The sequence below is a fragment of the Capsicum annuum genome, chromosome 9 (assembly GCF_002878395.1).
Source record: "Capsicum annuum cultivar UCD-10X-F1 chromosome 9, UCD10Xv1.1, whole genome shotgun sequence".
Lineage (NCBI taxonomy): Eukaryota > Viridiplantae > Streptophyta > Magnoliopsida > Solanales > Solanaceae > Capsicum > Capsicum annuum.
In genome coordinates this window covers 175,724,524-175,736,897 of record NC_061119.1, presented here as the reverse complement: position 1 = coordinate 175,736,897, position 12,374 = coordinate 175,724,524, and the positions used below count along the sequence as shown (strand labels likewise).

Genomic DNA, 12,374 nt, shown 5'->3' with positions numbered 1-12,374 from the left:
AACCAACACAAAAACTCCACCGAAAAACCGACCCGCTCCCCATCCCAAAACCCATCAAAATCCATCCCACTAAATAGATCCATTTTCCATCGACCCCGTTGGAGAACCATTGAAAACCCATAAAAAAGCTCTACCCAAATATCGAAAATCCTCTCCCGTCAAAAAACCCATCCAGCGGGATGCATTTTCTCTATGAAACTATAAATCAACAATCGAAAATCCAGTAATTCGTCCATTCGCTTGAGGTTTTCTATTGGTTTTAAATCTATTCAGGTTTGTCGTTTTCGATACCGTGTTGATTTGTTCATTGCTGAGGATTTCCTTTCGAGGATTTCAATCGAGTTTTTGATTAGGCTTCGTAATCTCATTATTATAAAAAATATAGATCTTATTTATCTAAGGTCCGATCTTTCAACTCTATTTCTTTATCATTTTATCTTAACGTGGTGAGTTAATTTTTTGATTATGTGACTCATATATGGTTGCCTGACTCGTATGTGGTTGATGATTTGATTTTGATAAGTGTGGTTGAATAACCTTAATTGTGGTGGCTTGAATGGTTGATTTCATATTGAAATTGGTTCATTATGTGGTTGAGAATGAAATTGATGATAAGAATTCAAAATAGATAAAAATTGAATAAATTGGTTATTTTAATTCATCGTTATTGTTATTTATGTATAATAATTATCAATTTATTCTCATTCGATAGTATCATGATTAGGTAAAAAATTAATAGGCAAATCATAGAATTTTGGGTAGGCAAACTATAAGATTTTATAATTTGTTGAATATTTGGATGCTTGTTGAATGGGTTTTCTTTTATTGCACTTAAATCAAAATTGTATTCATTTGGTTGAAGAATGTCTTGAGGTATTTGTATTTATATATTCAGAAAATGTCCTAAGAGATTTTGTACTTGAAGACGGTTCGTGATGAAGGCTCGGGACGTCGGATGGAGCTCTAGCTTAGGACTAGTCTAGGATAGATTAGGTTTACATTTTCGTATTTTTTATTTTTGGGACTATATAATCGGTCTGGACATTAGTTTGTTTCGAATCCTTGTTTTGTGTGTTTGGTTTTTGTTTTATGTATTTTTATTGGTTTATTTATTTCATAGTGTCAAATTAGTCGATACAACTCAAAGAGACGATCGTGTTCAAACCACAGAACCGAGGGTTGCTTAATACCTTTCTCTCGATCAATAGAATTCGTTAATCAGAATTCTATTCACAGATCAATATCAAGAGTCAAAATCATTTTTGAAAAAGAAATTCCTAAAGTGATGCACACCAGATTTATGTCAAGTGGCCACTTTGAATTTAATTATAATTTTTTAAAATATATTTTTAGTCACTATAATAAATAAATTTTTTTTCGAACTTAAAAATAAATATTTTCAATAAAACAAGAGGTGTGACAATATGTATTAAACTTTTAATTATGCTAGCATTTTTATTTTGATTTATTACATCATCTTCACTTTCAACAGAAAACAAGTGAATGCTAGAATCAAAAGGAGTTACAACATGTTTGCGATAAATGAAATTATATTCTTAAAATTTTCTCAACATAATGTGACTGGTCATGAAAAGTTTCATCACATGTTCTAGAAATTTATATTCTTAGAATAAAATTTTCCTCATCGAGATCTTTCATATTAAAACGGCCTCTAAGAATTTTTTAGTTTCTTCAATAACATTCATATTAAAGGCAAAGATTAATAAATCATCTACATATAGGCAAATAATAACATGTAAATTATTCTAAGACTTGTGATATATGCACTTATTACACTCATTTGTTTTAAAGTCATTTTCAATGATGCAGGAATCAAACTTTTCATGACATTACTTTGGTGCTTGTTTTAAACCATATAGAAATTTAGTAAGTTTACACACTTTATTTTTTTGGTCAGCTCTAATGAAACACTCTAATTATTCCATATATATTTCCTCATTTAGGTCTTCATTTTAAAAAAATAGTTCTTACATTCATTTGAAGAATTTATAAATAAAAAATTATAGCAATAGCAATTAAAAGTCTAATGAAAGTAATTCTAGTTATCGGAGAAAAAAGTATCAAAAAATTATAGGTCTTTTAATTGATTAAAACCTTTAGCCATTAGCCTAGCCTTGTATATATCAACAGATTCATCCAATTTTAACTTTTTTCATACGACCTATTTATATCCAATTATTTTACAACCTAATGGTAAATCAACTAACTTTTAAATTTTATTAGAAATTAGTGGTTCCATTTCATCATTTACAACCTCTTGCCCAAAATAGCATCATGAGAAAATTAAGCCTCTTTTAAAGTGAGAGGGTCATGTTCAACATTAAAAACATAATAATCAGGATCAAAATAGAACTAGACGAATTAGGTAGTGGCAAAATATTTTATTTAATCCTTTGGTCCCACTATTTTTAGAATCAAAAAAAAAATTTATTTATAAAAAATATCATCACCAGATTCCATTATATTACTATCTTCATGATTAAAAAATTTATAGGTTGTACTATTTGAAGAATAACCAAGAAAAGCATAAGTAATGATTTTTTTTTATCCAACTTAGAAATTTTAGGATCCATTAACTTTACATAGGCTAAGTAATTTCAAATTCTTAAATATTTCAAATTTGACTTTTGACCTTTCCACAACTCAAAAGGTGTTAATTTAGTATTTTCATGAGGCACACGATTTAACACATAGCAAACAGTCAAATTAGCTCACCCCAAAAATTTAGAGGTGAACTTGACGTAATCAGCATGATATTTAGTCAACCCAATCAAAGTTCTATTCTTCTTTCCACTATGTAGTTAGATGTAGGAGAATAAGGAGGAGTAGTTTTATGAATTATACCAATAATATAAAAAAATAATTATACTTATTAGACTCATATTCATGGCCTCTATCACTTCTTATCCTTTTAATTTTTCTAGTAAACTGATTTTCAACTTCATGAATAAAAGTTTTAAAATTCTCAAAAGTATAACTTTTATTTTTCGTTAAGTAAACATATGTAAATTTTAAAAAAAACATCAATGAAAGTTATTTGTTCCCTCCACGAGTTAAAATTCCTCTAAGTTCACAAATATCATTATGAACTAATTCTAATAAATCAGTTTTCTTTCAACTTGAAAATGAGGTCTTTTGTGAGTTTGGTTTTACTACGGACTTTACATTTTTTAAATATCTTTTTAATCATTGGAATTAATCCTAGACGACTCAAGATTCCTACATAACAATCATTAATGTGACACAGATGAATATGTCAAAAAGTATTAGAAGAAAGAATACAAACAAAATCAGATGTTTTATTCAGTTCAACATTCAACTTGTACAGTCCATCGTAAGTATATCCTTTTTTCACAAAAATACTATTTTTTTAAATTACATATTGATCAGATTCAATAATTTGTTTAAAGCTTGTTTTACTAATGAGCATCAATTTTTAAAATTAATACCCTCTTAGAAGTAAAATTCAACTTGACATCTCCCATTTCAAGTACTTGAGTGGTATGAGAATCACCAAACATGATGATTTTAGGCTTCTCAAAAGGAGTATATTTTTTAAATCAGTCTTTGTTATAGTAGATATGACAGTTTGCATCAAAGTGAGCCTACGATCCATTAACATTCTCCATCATGTTTATGTTTGTTAATGTCTCCAGTCAAGTTGCATAATATCAAATTGAGTTGTCAACAACTAATTATAAAAATAAAGCTAAAATATATTTTAAAATTGAACAACTAAATAACTTAAACGTTGTTATGTTGGTGACAATTACAACAATTATAACTGAAAAGTACAAAAAATAAATAAAAAAAATTAAAAATAGTCTTTTCTTGGTTGAGGTGCAGATATCTAGCTTTATTAAGGAGATTCAAGCCCAATGCAATAAATATTTTCATCGATTTAGTAGTAATCTTCTTGACTTGTCCCCTGCAGGATACAACAGTCTTCTCACAAAATCTAGATAAGAATTCAACAAACTGTTGATAAGAATTCAGCAAACTCTAGATAAGAATTCAGTTTAAAGCTCCACCAAAAAAGAACACCTCCCTATAACAAAAGTATTGAGCAGGAGAAGTGATAGAACAAGAATAGTGAAGGAAAATAAAGCAGCTGAAAGCTTTTTCTTGAATAGAAAATATGGTGACTGAAATTACAAGAGAAAATAGAGCAACTTTACTCTATATATATAGACTTCTACAACAAATATAACTCCTAAATTTAACGTTTTATTCCACCTAACTTACTCCTAAAATTACTAACTTTCGGGCCACTTTATAAGGTAAACAAACCTCAACTAGTAATTATTTTGACCTGGTAAATGCAATAAACTAAATAAGATAATAAGTTGCACTAATTTGTTACACTCCTCCTTAATGCAAGCTCATGATGAAATACTCCCAGAGAATCTCAAAAGTATTGAAACTTAGACTTCTCTAAAGCTTTAGTGAATATATCCGCAACTTGAGCGTTGGTGCGAACAGTTGTCAGTTCAATCTCTTCACTTAAAACTTTCTCATGAACAAAGTGATGGCGGATCTTAATATGCTTCGTTAGAGCATGAAAAACCAGATTTGATGCAAGTTTGATGGAACTTTCGTTGTCACACTTGATTGCACAACATAGTCTACTTTCTGGTACATATCATTGATTAGCCTTTTCAACCAAATACATTCTTGTGCAGCCATGGTTGCTGCAATATATTCAGCTTCAGTGGTAGACAAAGAAATAAGATCTTGCTTCTTACTGCACCAAGACACCACTGTTGACCCAGTACTAAAACAATAACCTAAAGTCGAGCGGTGATCATATGTATCACCTGCCCAATTTGCATCAGTAAATCCACTCAATAAAAAAGTATCACACCTCTTGTACCAAAGTCCATGACTAAGAGATCCTTTCATATAGTGAAAAATCCTCTTTGCGGTATTTAAGTAAGAAGTTGTTGGATTTTGCATAAATTGAGAAATGATACCAACAGAGTAATATATTTCTGGCCTTATAATAGTCAGATAAATCAAACTTCCAACTAGTTGTTGGAACTTTATTACATCCTTCAAATCCTCGCCTTTATCCTTCTTCAACTTAAGATTTGGCTCCATTGGAGTATCCTTTTCTTTTGACTCCCCTATGATGAAACGCTCTAAGAGACTCTCCGCATACCTTTCTGAGAAACAAAGTAGCCTCGATCTAATTTTCCCACTTCCAGACCAAGAAAACATCCAATTTTCCCTAAATTTTTCATCTCAAAATGTACAGATAAGTCTTTCCTTAGATTAGAAATTTCTAATTCTTTATCTCCCGTTATTATCATAGAATCAACATATAATAATATCAGGAGATATGAATTTGATTCTAATTTTATAAATACACTAGAATCTGAATCAGATACTCTAAAACCACAAAAGATAAGGTATTGAGCAACTTTACCATACCAAGCTCGTGATGCTTTCTTGCCATATAGAGCTTTCTTCAAATGACAAACATGACTTGGAAAATGCTTAGAGACAAAGCCATGAGTTGTTCCATAAATACTACTCGATCCAACTCTCCGTAAAGAAATACATCCTTTACATCAAGCTGCCATAGTTTCCAACTTTTGAAAGTAGCTAGCGAAATAAGTAACCTTACTATCACCATCTTTGCTATCGGACTAAACGTCTCCTTATAATCCAATCCATAGTTTAGAGAAAACCCATGAGCAATTGGACGAGCTTTAAACCTATCAATGGTACCATCAGATTTTTTTCTTCAAGCAAAGTACCCATTTGCAAGTGAATGGATTGCATTTTTTTGGTTTGGGTACCAATTCCCAAGTTTCATTCTTGTGTAAAGCATCAATCTCTTCTTGCATCACTCTTTCCCAATATGGACAGCCCTTTGCTTCTTCATAACTTAATGGTTCTTCTGTAGTTAGTGGTCCTGTAAAGAAACACGAGGTCATGGAATAACTTTTAAGTTTGACCTCATAATCTTTGAGGTAGTCCGGTTGCTTTTTCTCCCTTGTTGACCTTCTTGCTGCTCATTGTTCACCATTTCCTTCCCTAAAAATGTTCTAACTTGGAGATGTAACTTCTGAAATATTCTAATTTGGAGATACACTTTCTCCCTCTTTACTACAAGGTGATAACACATTTACTTTAGGAAATAATAACTCCATATTATCTTGATCATCACCCATAACAACAAGATTTTGAGAAGAAAACAAAGATGATATTTCATTAAATACCACATCTCTAGAAATAGTAAACCTGTTTGTCTTTGGATCCATGTATCTCCAGCCCTTCCTATAAGAATCATAACCAACAAATACATATTTTCTTGCTTTCAGACCAAGTTTGGTTCTATTAGTTCTGGGAACATTAACATAACAAGTAGAACCAAAAAAACGAAAATAGTTCACATTTGGCTTCAGACTATATAAAAGTTCAAAAGGCAATTTCTGCATACCTAGCCAAGGAGGCAGCCTATTTGTCACATGGCATCCACATTGAATAGCGTATGACCAAATCTCTCTTGAAGATTCTTGTCATACAACCATGAAAGAAAAACTAAAGTAAGATAAGCAATCTTTCTTTCCGCAACTCTATTCTATTGAAGAGTATTTGGAAAGTCATTTGACGAAGAATTCTGTTATCATAAAAGTACTGGAAGAAGAAATTTGACATATATTCTCCACCATTATCACTACGAAGACATTTTATCTTCTTTCCGAACTCATTTGCAACAACATTTTTGAACTCCACAAACTTGGATAATGCTTCGCTCTTCTCTTTCAAATTTCACCCAAGTGAACTTAGAGTGATCATTCACCAAAACCATAACATAGCGATGTCCTCTATAACTTGGTGTTCTTGGTCCCATCAAGTCTGTATGAACCAATTCAAACTACATGTTTCTCTGATTTGATGACTTTTTGAAAGAAAGACGATGGGATTTTCCATATTGGCAGCTATGACAAATTACGTCTTCATGTACATTCTTCAAAGTTGGCATTCCATTTGCCAACTTTCTATAAGAAATTTGCTGCAACATTTGGTAGCCCACATGACCCAACCGAGCGTGCCAAATTATGGCACTATCAGTTTGGCTTGTTTTCTTTACATAAGCTTCACCTATTGACATAACAAACAAAGAAACTTTCCTCTCGCCAGGAAAAATAATATCAAAAGATATTTCTTTTACATTTTCAAGCACCTTCATATCAGTAGGACCAAACAATATATATTTTCCAGAATCAGTAATTTGAGGAACAGAGACTAGATTTTTCTTCAAATCGGGAACATGATAAACGTCCTACAACTTGATACTTTTGGATTTATCATCAGCAACCTCAATCGTCATAACTCCTTTTTTGGATACTAGATATTTCTAGTTATCTAATTTGATAATGACTTGATCTCTATGATATTCTCGCATCTCCGAGAATAGAGAATCATCTCCAGTGACATAATGAAAGAACCCTGAAGCAACGATCCTATCTTCTCTCTTATTGTTGTTAGCATAATTGGCAAAATCTTGTGCTAACTTTTGTTCAATAGCTTCAATGCTAAAACATTGTTCCCATTTCATTTGCTCATTTCCGTCATTGGTGCATGCAACATTGGCTTTAGAAAGTTTTACTCAACAGTTTTTCTTGATGTGCCCAATTTTCCCACATTTGTAGCACTTCTTGTTATTATGTGAATTTTCATCTTTTTTTATAGTTGTTTTTTCTTCTTTATTTTTGTTTCAAGTTGATGTATTCTTCTTGTTCGACTTCTCTTTAGAAAATAAAACATCATCAGTTTCAAGATTCTTAGCCATTTATTTAGCTAAATCTTCTTGATTAGAAAACATGTTCTCCAATTCCTCAATAGATGGTTGTTGCGGCCATCCTTGAATGGAAGTGACAAAAGGACCGTACTTCTTTTCTAATCCACGAATAAGATAGCATCATAGGTACAATTCACTAATCTTCACTTCCGGATCGATCTCTAAAATTTCCGCACAGATACTTTTAACTCACAAAAGTAATCTGGGATAGACATACATCCCTATTGTAACATTGCCAACTCATTCTCCAATAGTTGTAGCCTTGCTCTATTTTTCTTAGTAAACAACCTTTCGAGCATGTCTCAAACATCTTTTGGAGAGACAACATCACGAACATGATGAATAAACTCCTTGATGATAGAAGTCCTCAAAGAAAAGAGTGTTTTTCCGCACTTGATCTTTCATTTCTTTCTTGATTCGACATTCTCAGGAGTATTGGCTGGGATTATTGAATCAGTTCCTACAATTAAATACCACAGATCCTGACCTTGAAGGCATTCTTCCATACACATTCTCCAATACTTGTAGTTAGTTCCTACAAGTTTTTCTATTCCATATTGAGTATTTCCCCCGTTTGAGGCCTCCATTGCCACAAACGACAAAAACTTTCTCTTCACACTTTTCAAACTTCTCCAACAAAGTAAAATAATAGACAAGAAGATAGAAAAGAAAAAAGAATTCCTCCCTTCAAACTTTCTCTGATACCATATAACAAAAGTATTGAGCTGGAGAAGTTATAGAACAAGAACAGTGAAGGAAAATAAAACAGCCGAAAGCTTTTTCTTGAATAGAAAATATGGCAACTGAAATTACAAGAGAAAACAGAGCAAGTTTACTCTGTATATATAGACTCCTACTACAAATATAACTCCTAAATTTAATATTTTATTCCACCTAACTTGCTCTTAAAATTACTAACTTCCGGGCCACTTTATAAGGTGAACAAACCTCACCTAGTAATTATTTTGACCTGGTAAATGCAGTAAACTAAATAAGACAATAAGTTGCACTAATTTGGTACACTCCCTTCAACTAAATAAACTCTCTTTTTACTAAATTTTGTGAACTCTGTATTTTCTTATACTGAACGAATAATGCAAGAACAACTCTATTTATAGCTTAGAAAATTTTTCATGCAATGAATATGAAGAAGCAGTGGGAAAATAAATGATATAGAGGTTACAAGAATTGCAAAGTAATTAGATAGAATAATGATAGAAGTTACGTTAAAATTATAGTCATATTCTTAGCACTAACTCAAAAGATTAAAGGTACAAAAATAATGAGAGTAAAGAAACATTTCACCACCAAACATCTAGAAGATGTTTCACACAGGAACTTGTAACTTAAGCATCGAATGACCACCACTAATGCAATATACTTAGCAACTGATGGACAAAATGTGTTATTAAAATATTAAGAAAAATAAAGACCAATAAGTTGCTTCCCTTAGATGAAAAGTCGGCATCATTTTTTGGTTAGTGCAACAAAATTGTTCCTCAATATTTCACAAACAGATTAATATTGAAATGCACATAACATGTTAGAAAGTTGATACTCTATTTAGTGCAATTGAAAGTTTGATAGCACTCTCCATTGGAGTAATATATCACTATTTCAATAAATTACAGTTGAAAAAATAAAATCAACAAAAATGAAGAAAATAAATAATTTTTTTTGGCAAAGGCGCGGATATCTTGCTTTTTTTAAGGATATTCAAGTCCACTACGACATAATCTACATCGATCCAGTAGTATATCTCTTGACTTGTCCCCTATAGTATACAATAACTCATTACGATGTACAATTCAAGTAACTCCTAAGTAGTTTAAGAGTTCAAAACTTCTCCGTAAGAATACCTTTTTTGGGCATATAAAACTCTCTTTTATATAATGAAAATAGTTGATGACTTAGAATATTTTCTTTTTCTCAACTGTCTCTTTCATGACTCGTACCTCACTATATACTACAATATTTTCTCATACTTAACATATTTCTCTTGTATCAATACTATGAAAGACATCCTTTATATGGGTATAAAATTTCTTCTACAAAATAAATGTCAGGAATGTGGATAGTCATTTGAGAACTAATGGGGTAATTAGAAGGAGATAATTACAATGTGGTTGCATGAGTTACATCAAAATAATTGACCACGTGTTTGTCAATTTATACTCACTAACACAAAATGACGTGGTGAGTTAAAAGAATAATGACGCTACATTCTCCACTTTATGTTAATTAATTGTCATGAACTTTTAATATTTTTATTTTAATAATAAAATGCACCAACATTTCCTCACTCATTTTAATATTGAAATAAGTGAGCTATATCAAATTTAGTTGAAGAGAGATTATTGTGCATAATGAAGGTGTACTCTGCTTTTAACCTTCACTTAGTAAAACAATAACTTTTACTCCATAGTCAATACTGATTCCAGACTTGAATTTTGACTGCTTAAGAAAAATATAGTATCACTGCTTACACACAACAATCAAGGTGGTTACATAAACTTTAATAGCGAGCACATTACGGCCTTGTGCTATTCCAAATTTCATGCATGTTTTGGAGAATAAGCCCAACTCTCATAGAAAGGGGCCTATTTTCACACTCACTTAGGTGAAATCTGTCAAAAGTGGTCCTATAATTTGAACACCCTACTCATACGAGATACAAGATTTCATTAAGATTTTCTAGACTTAACATTCACAAATTATTATAGGAATAAAATCCACTCACATCATAGGAAGGATTAAACCATAGCGCATCCTGATCATGATTAACTTAATCCATAATAAATGGGTAAGACGATTGTTGTCATGTATATTAACCCAACGTATGGTTGGGGTCGAATCGTCGAGGAGTGAATCTAGTATTAAAATCCTATGGGTGTAGAGAGAAACTAAACAATTACTAAAAATGTAGACAAAAATTAAAACATGAATTCAAAAATTGAGGGTGGAGGGGGAGTTGTGGCTTGGAAGATTGTTTAAATGAAACTACTTGAACTACCAAATTAGAGCACCAAATGTAGATAAACTTTCAATAGGATAAAATTCACGGGATTGTGTCTTCCTAGGGGCAAATAATACATGGGTTCATGATAATAGAATGCAAATTCTAGTTAAATACTACATGGATAGGCTATATTAGGGGTTCTTGATGCTATTTTTTCAACCAACACTCGAGCTTATCATCCATGGATCATTTTGGATATCTCATGGATGTGACGAGAAATCCACCCAATACGTCAATTGGGCATTCCTATTTCTAGGAAAATACCCATGACTTAGCTAATTCAAAATTCACCCTAATTTCTAAAATAATAAAAAAGGAATCAACTACTTCTAACTTTTGTTCACTAAAACATTGTCACCCATATCCCCCTTGCAAGGATTATATAGGATCCAAAAGAATACTCACATCCCTCTTTCAAAGATGTTGTGAGATTTTGGAAACTTAGGATTTTCACCCACAAACTCCAACTCAATCAATCAAGTACTAGTGAAACCCAACATCATTAATCAAGAATCTACACATATAAATCACAATCCACATATATTTTCACCCTATTTTAATATAATTCCAAGATAAATATTTAGATATTCTTGAAAATAGGAAGAATAAGATTACCCAAGTTGACATTCATTTCCTCAATTGAACATACAAACTAGAGTAGTCCCAAAATTCCAAGCTTCAATTACAATCAAAAGTATCTTTCTTGAAAGATTTAATACAATTTTTCTCTCACACAAATTGGAAGTTCTTTCTCTATGTTCTTCAAAAAGAGAGTTCAAAGATGATTCAAAGTGGAAGGATTTATGCCCTTTTAAAAATTTTGGATTAGTTGTGAGAATTTACAATTCTGCCCCTAGGCTAAATTCTGATCACTCTTGATCGTAAGAGATTGATTGTGATCGTGTCTCCCATGATCATAGAAAACACATCATGATTGCCATCTTTGACTAAGTTGGACTAGCAGCGATCACGATCCTTAGACCACGATTGCGGTAAGTGAGGGTTAGTTCCTGCTCAGGCTTTTTTCTAGCTTTTGCACTAACTTTTCCGTTTTTGATCTCTTTCCATCTCATTTCACATCTTTTCTTTCCATCACCTATATACTTTCTAAACATGAAAATTAGTGCATTTTAATGATAAATTCGTCATATTAACACCTTCAAATCACGGCAGTGTACACAAATTTGGGTGTCAGTGAGTGGTAATTTTACCATTCATCACATCCCACACTAAGTTATCATATGATTTGTTCTTTCCATTGAACTTGGTTGTAGGATATCTAGTCCACAGATATGATTTTTTATAAGTTTCATTCCTCCCCCTCGATGTTCTTCAAATTCCTTAACTTGCTAATATCTTGATCTATATCTGTAAGATTTAATAAAATTAATATTAGTGATATATGATATATGATATATCTTGATTAATATGATCTCACAATATTGTGTTTTCTCTTTATAGATCTGAATTTAGTATTATAAAAATAATTTTAAACTGTACCAATATGTTGATGCTATCATA

The 12,374-nt window shown here is 31.6% G+C and overlaps 1 protein-coding gene across 1 annotated transcript; it reads right to left on the bottom strand.

Moving 5' to 3' along the window:
- Positions 1–4,572: 4,572 nt before the first annotated feature.
- On the bottom strand, positions 4,573–5,121 carry LOC107854716 (secreted RxLR effector protein 161-like). Its single transcript, XM_016699731.2, has one exon. It carries the CDS (start codon positions 5,119–5,121, stop codon positions 4,573–4,575), a length of 549 nt encoding a protein of 182 aa, XP_016555217.2.
- Between the last annotated feature and the right edge of the window lie 7,253 nt (positions 5,122–12,374).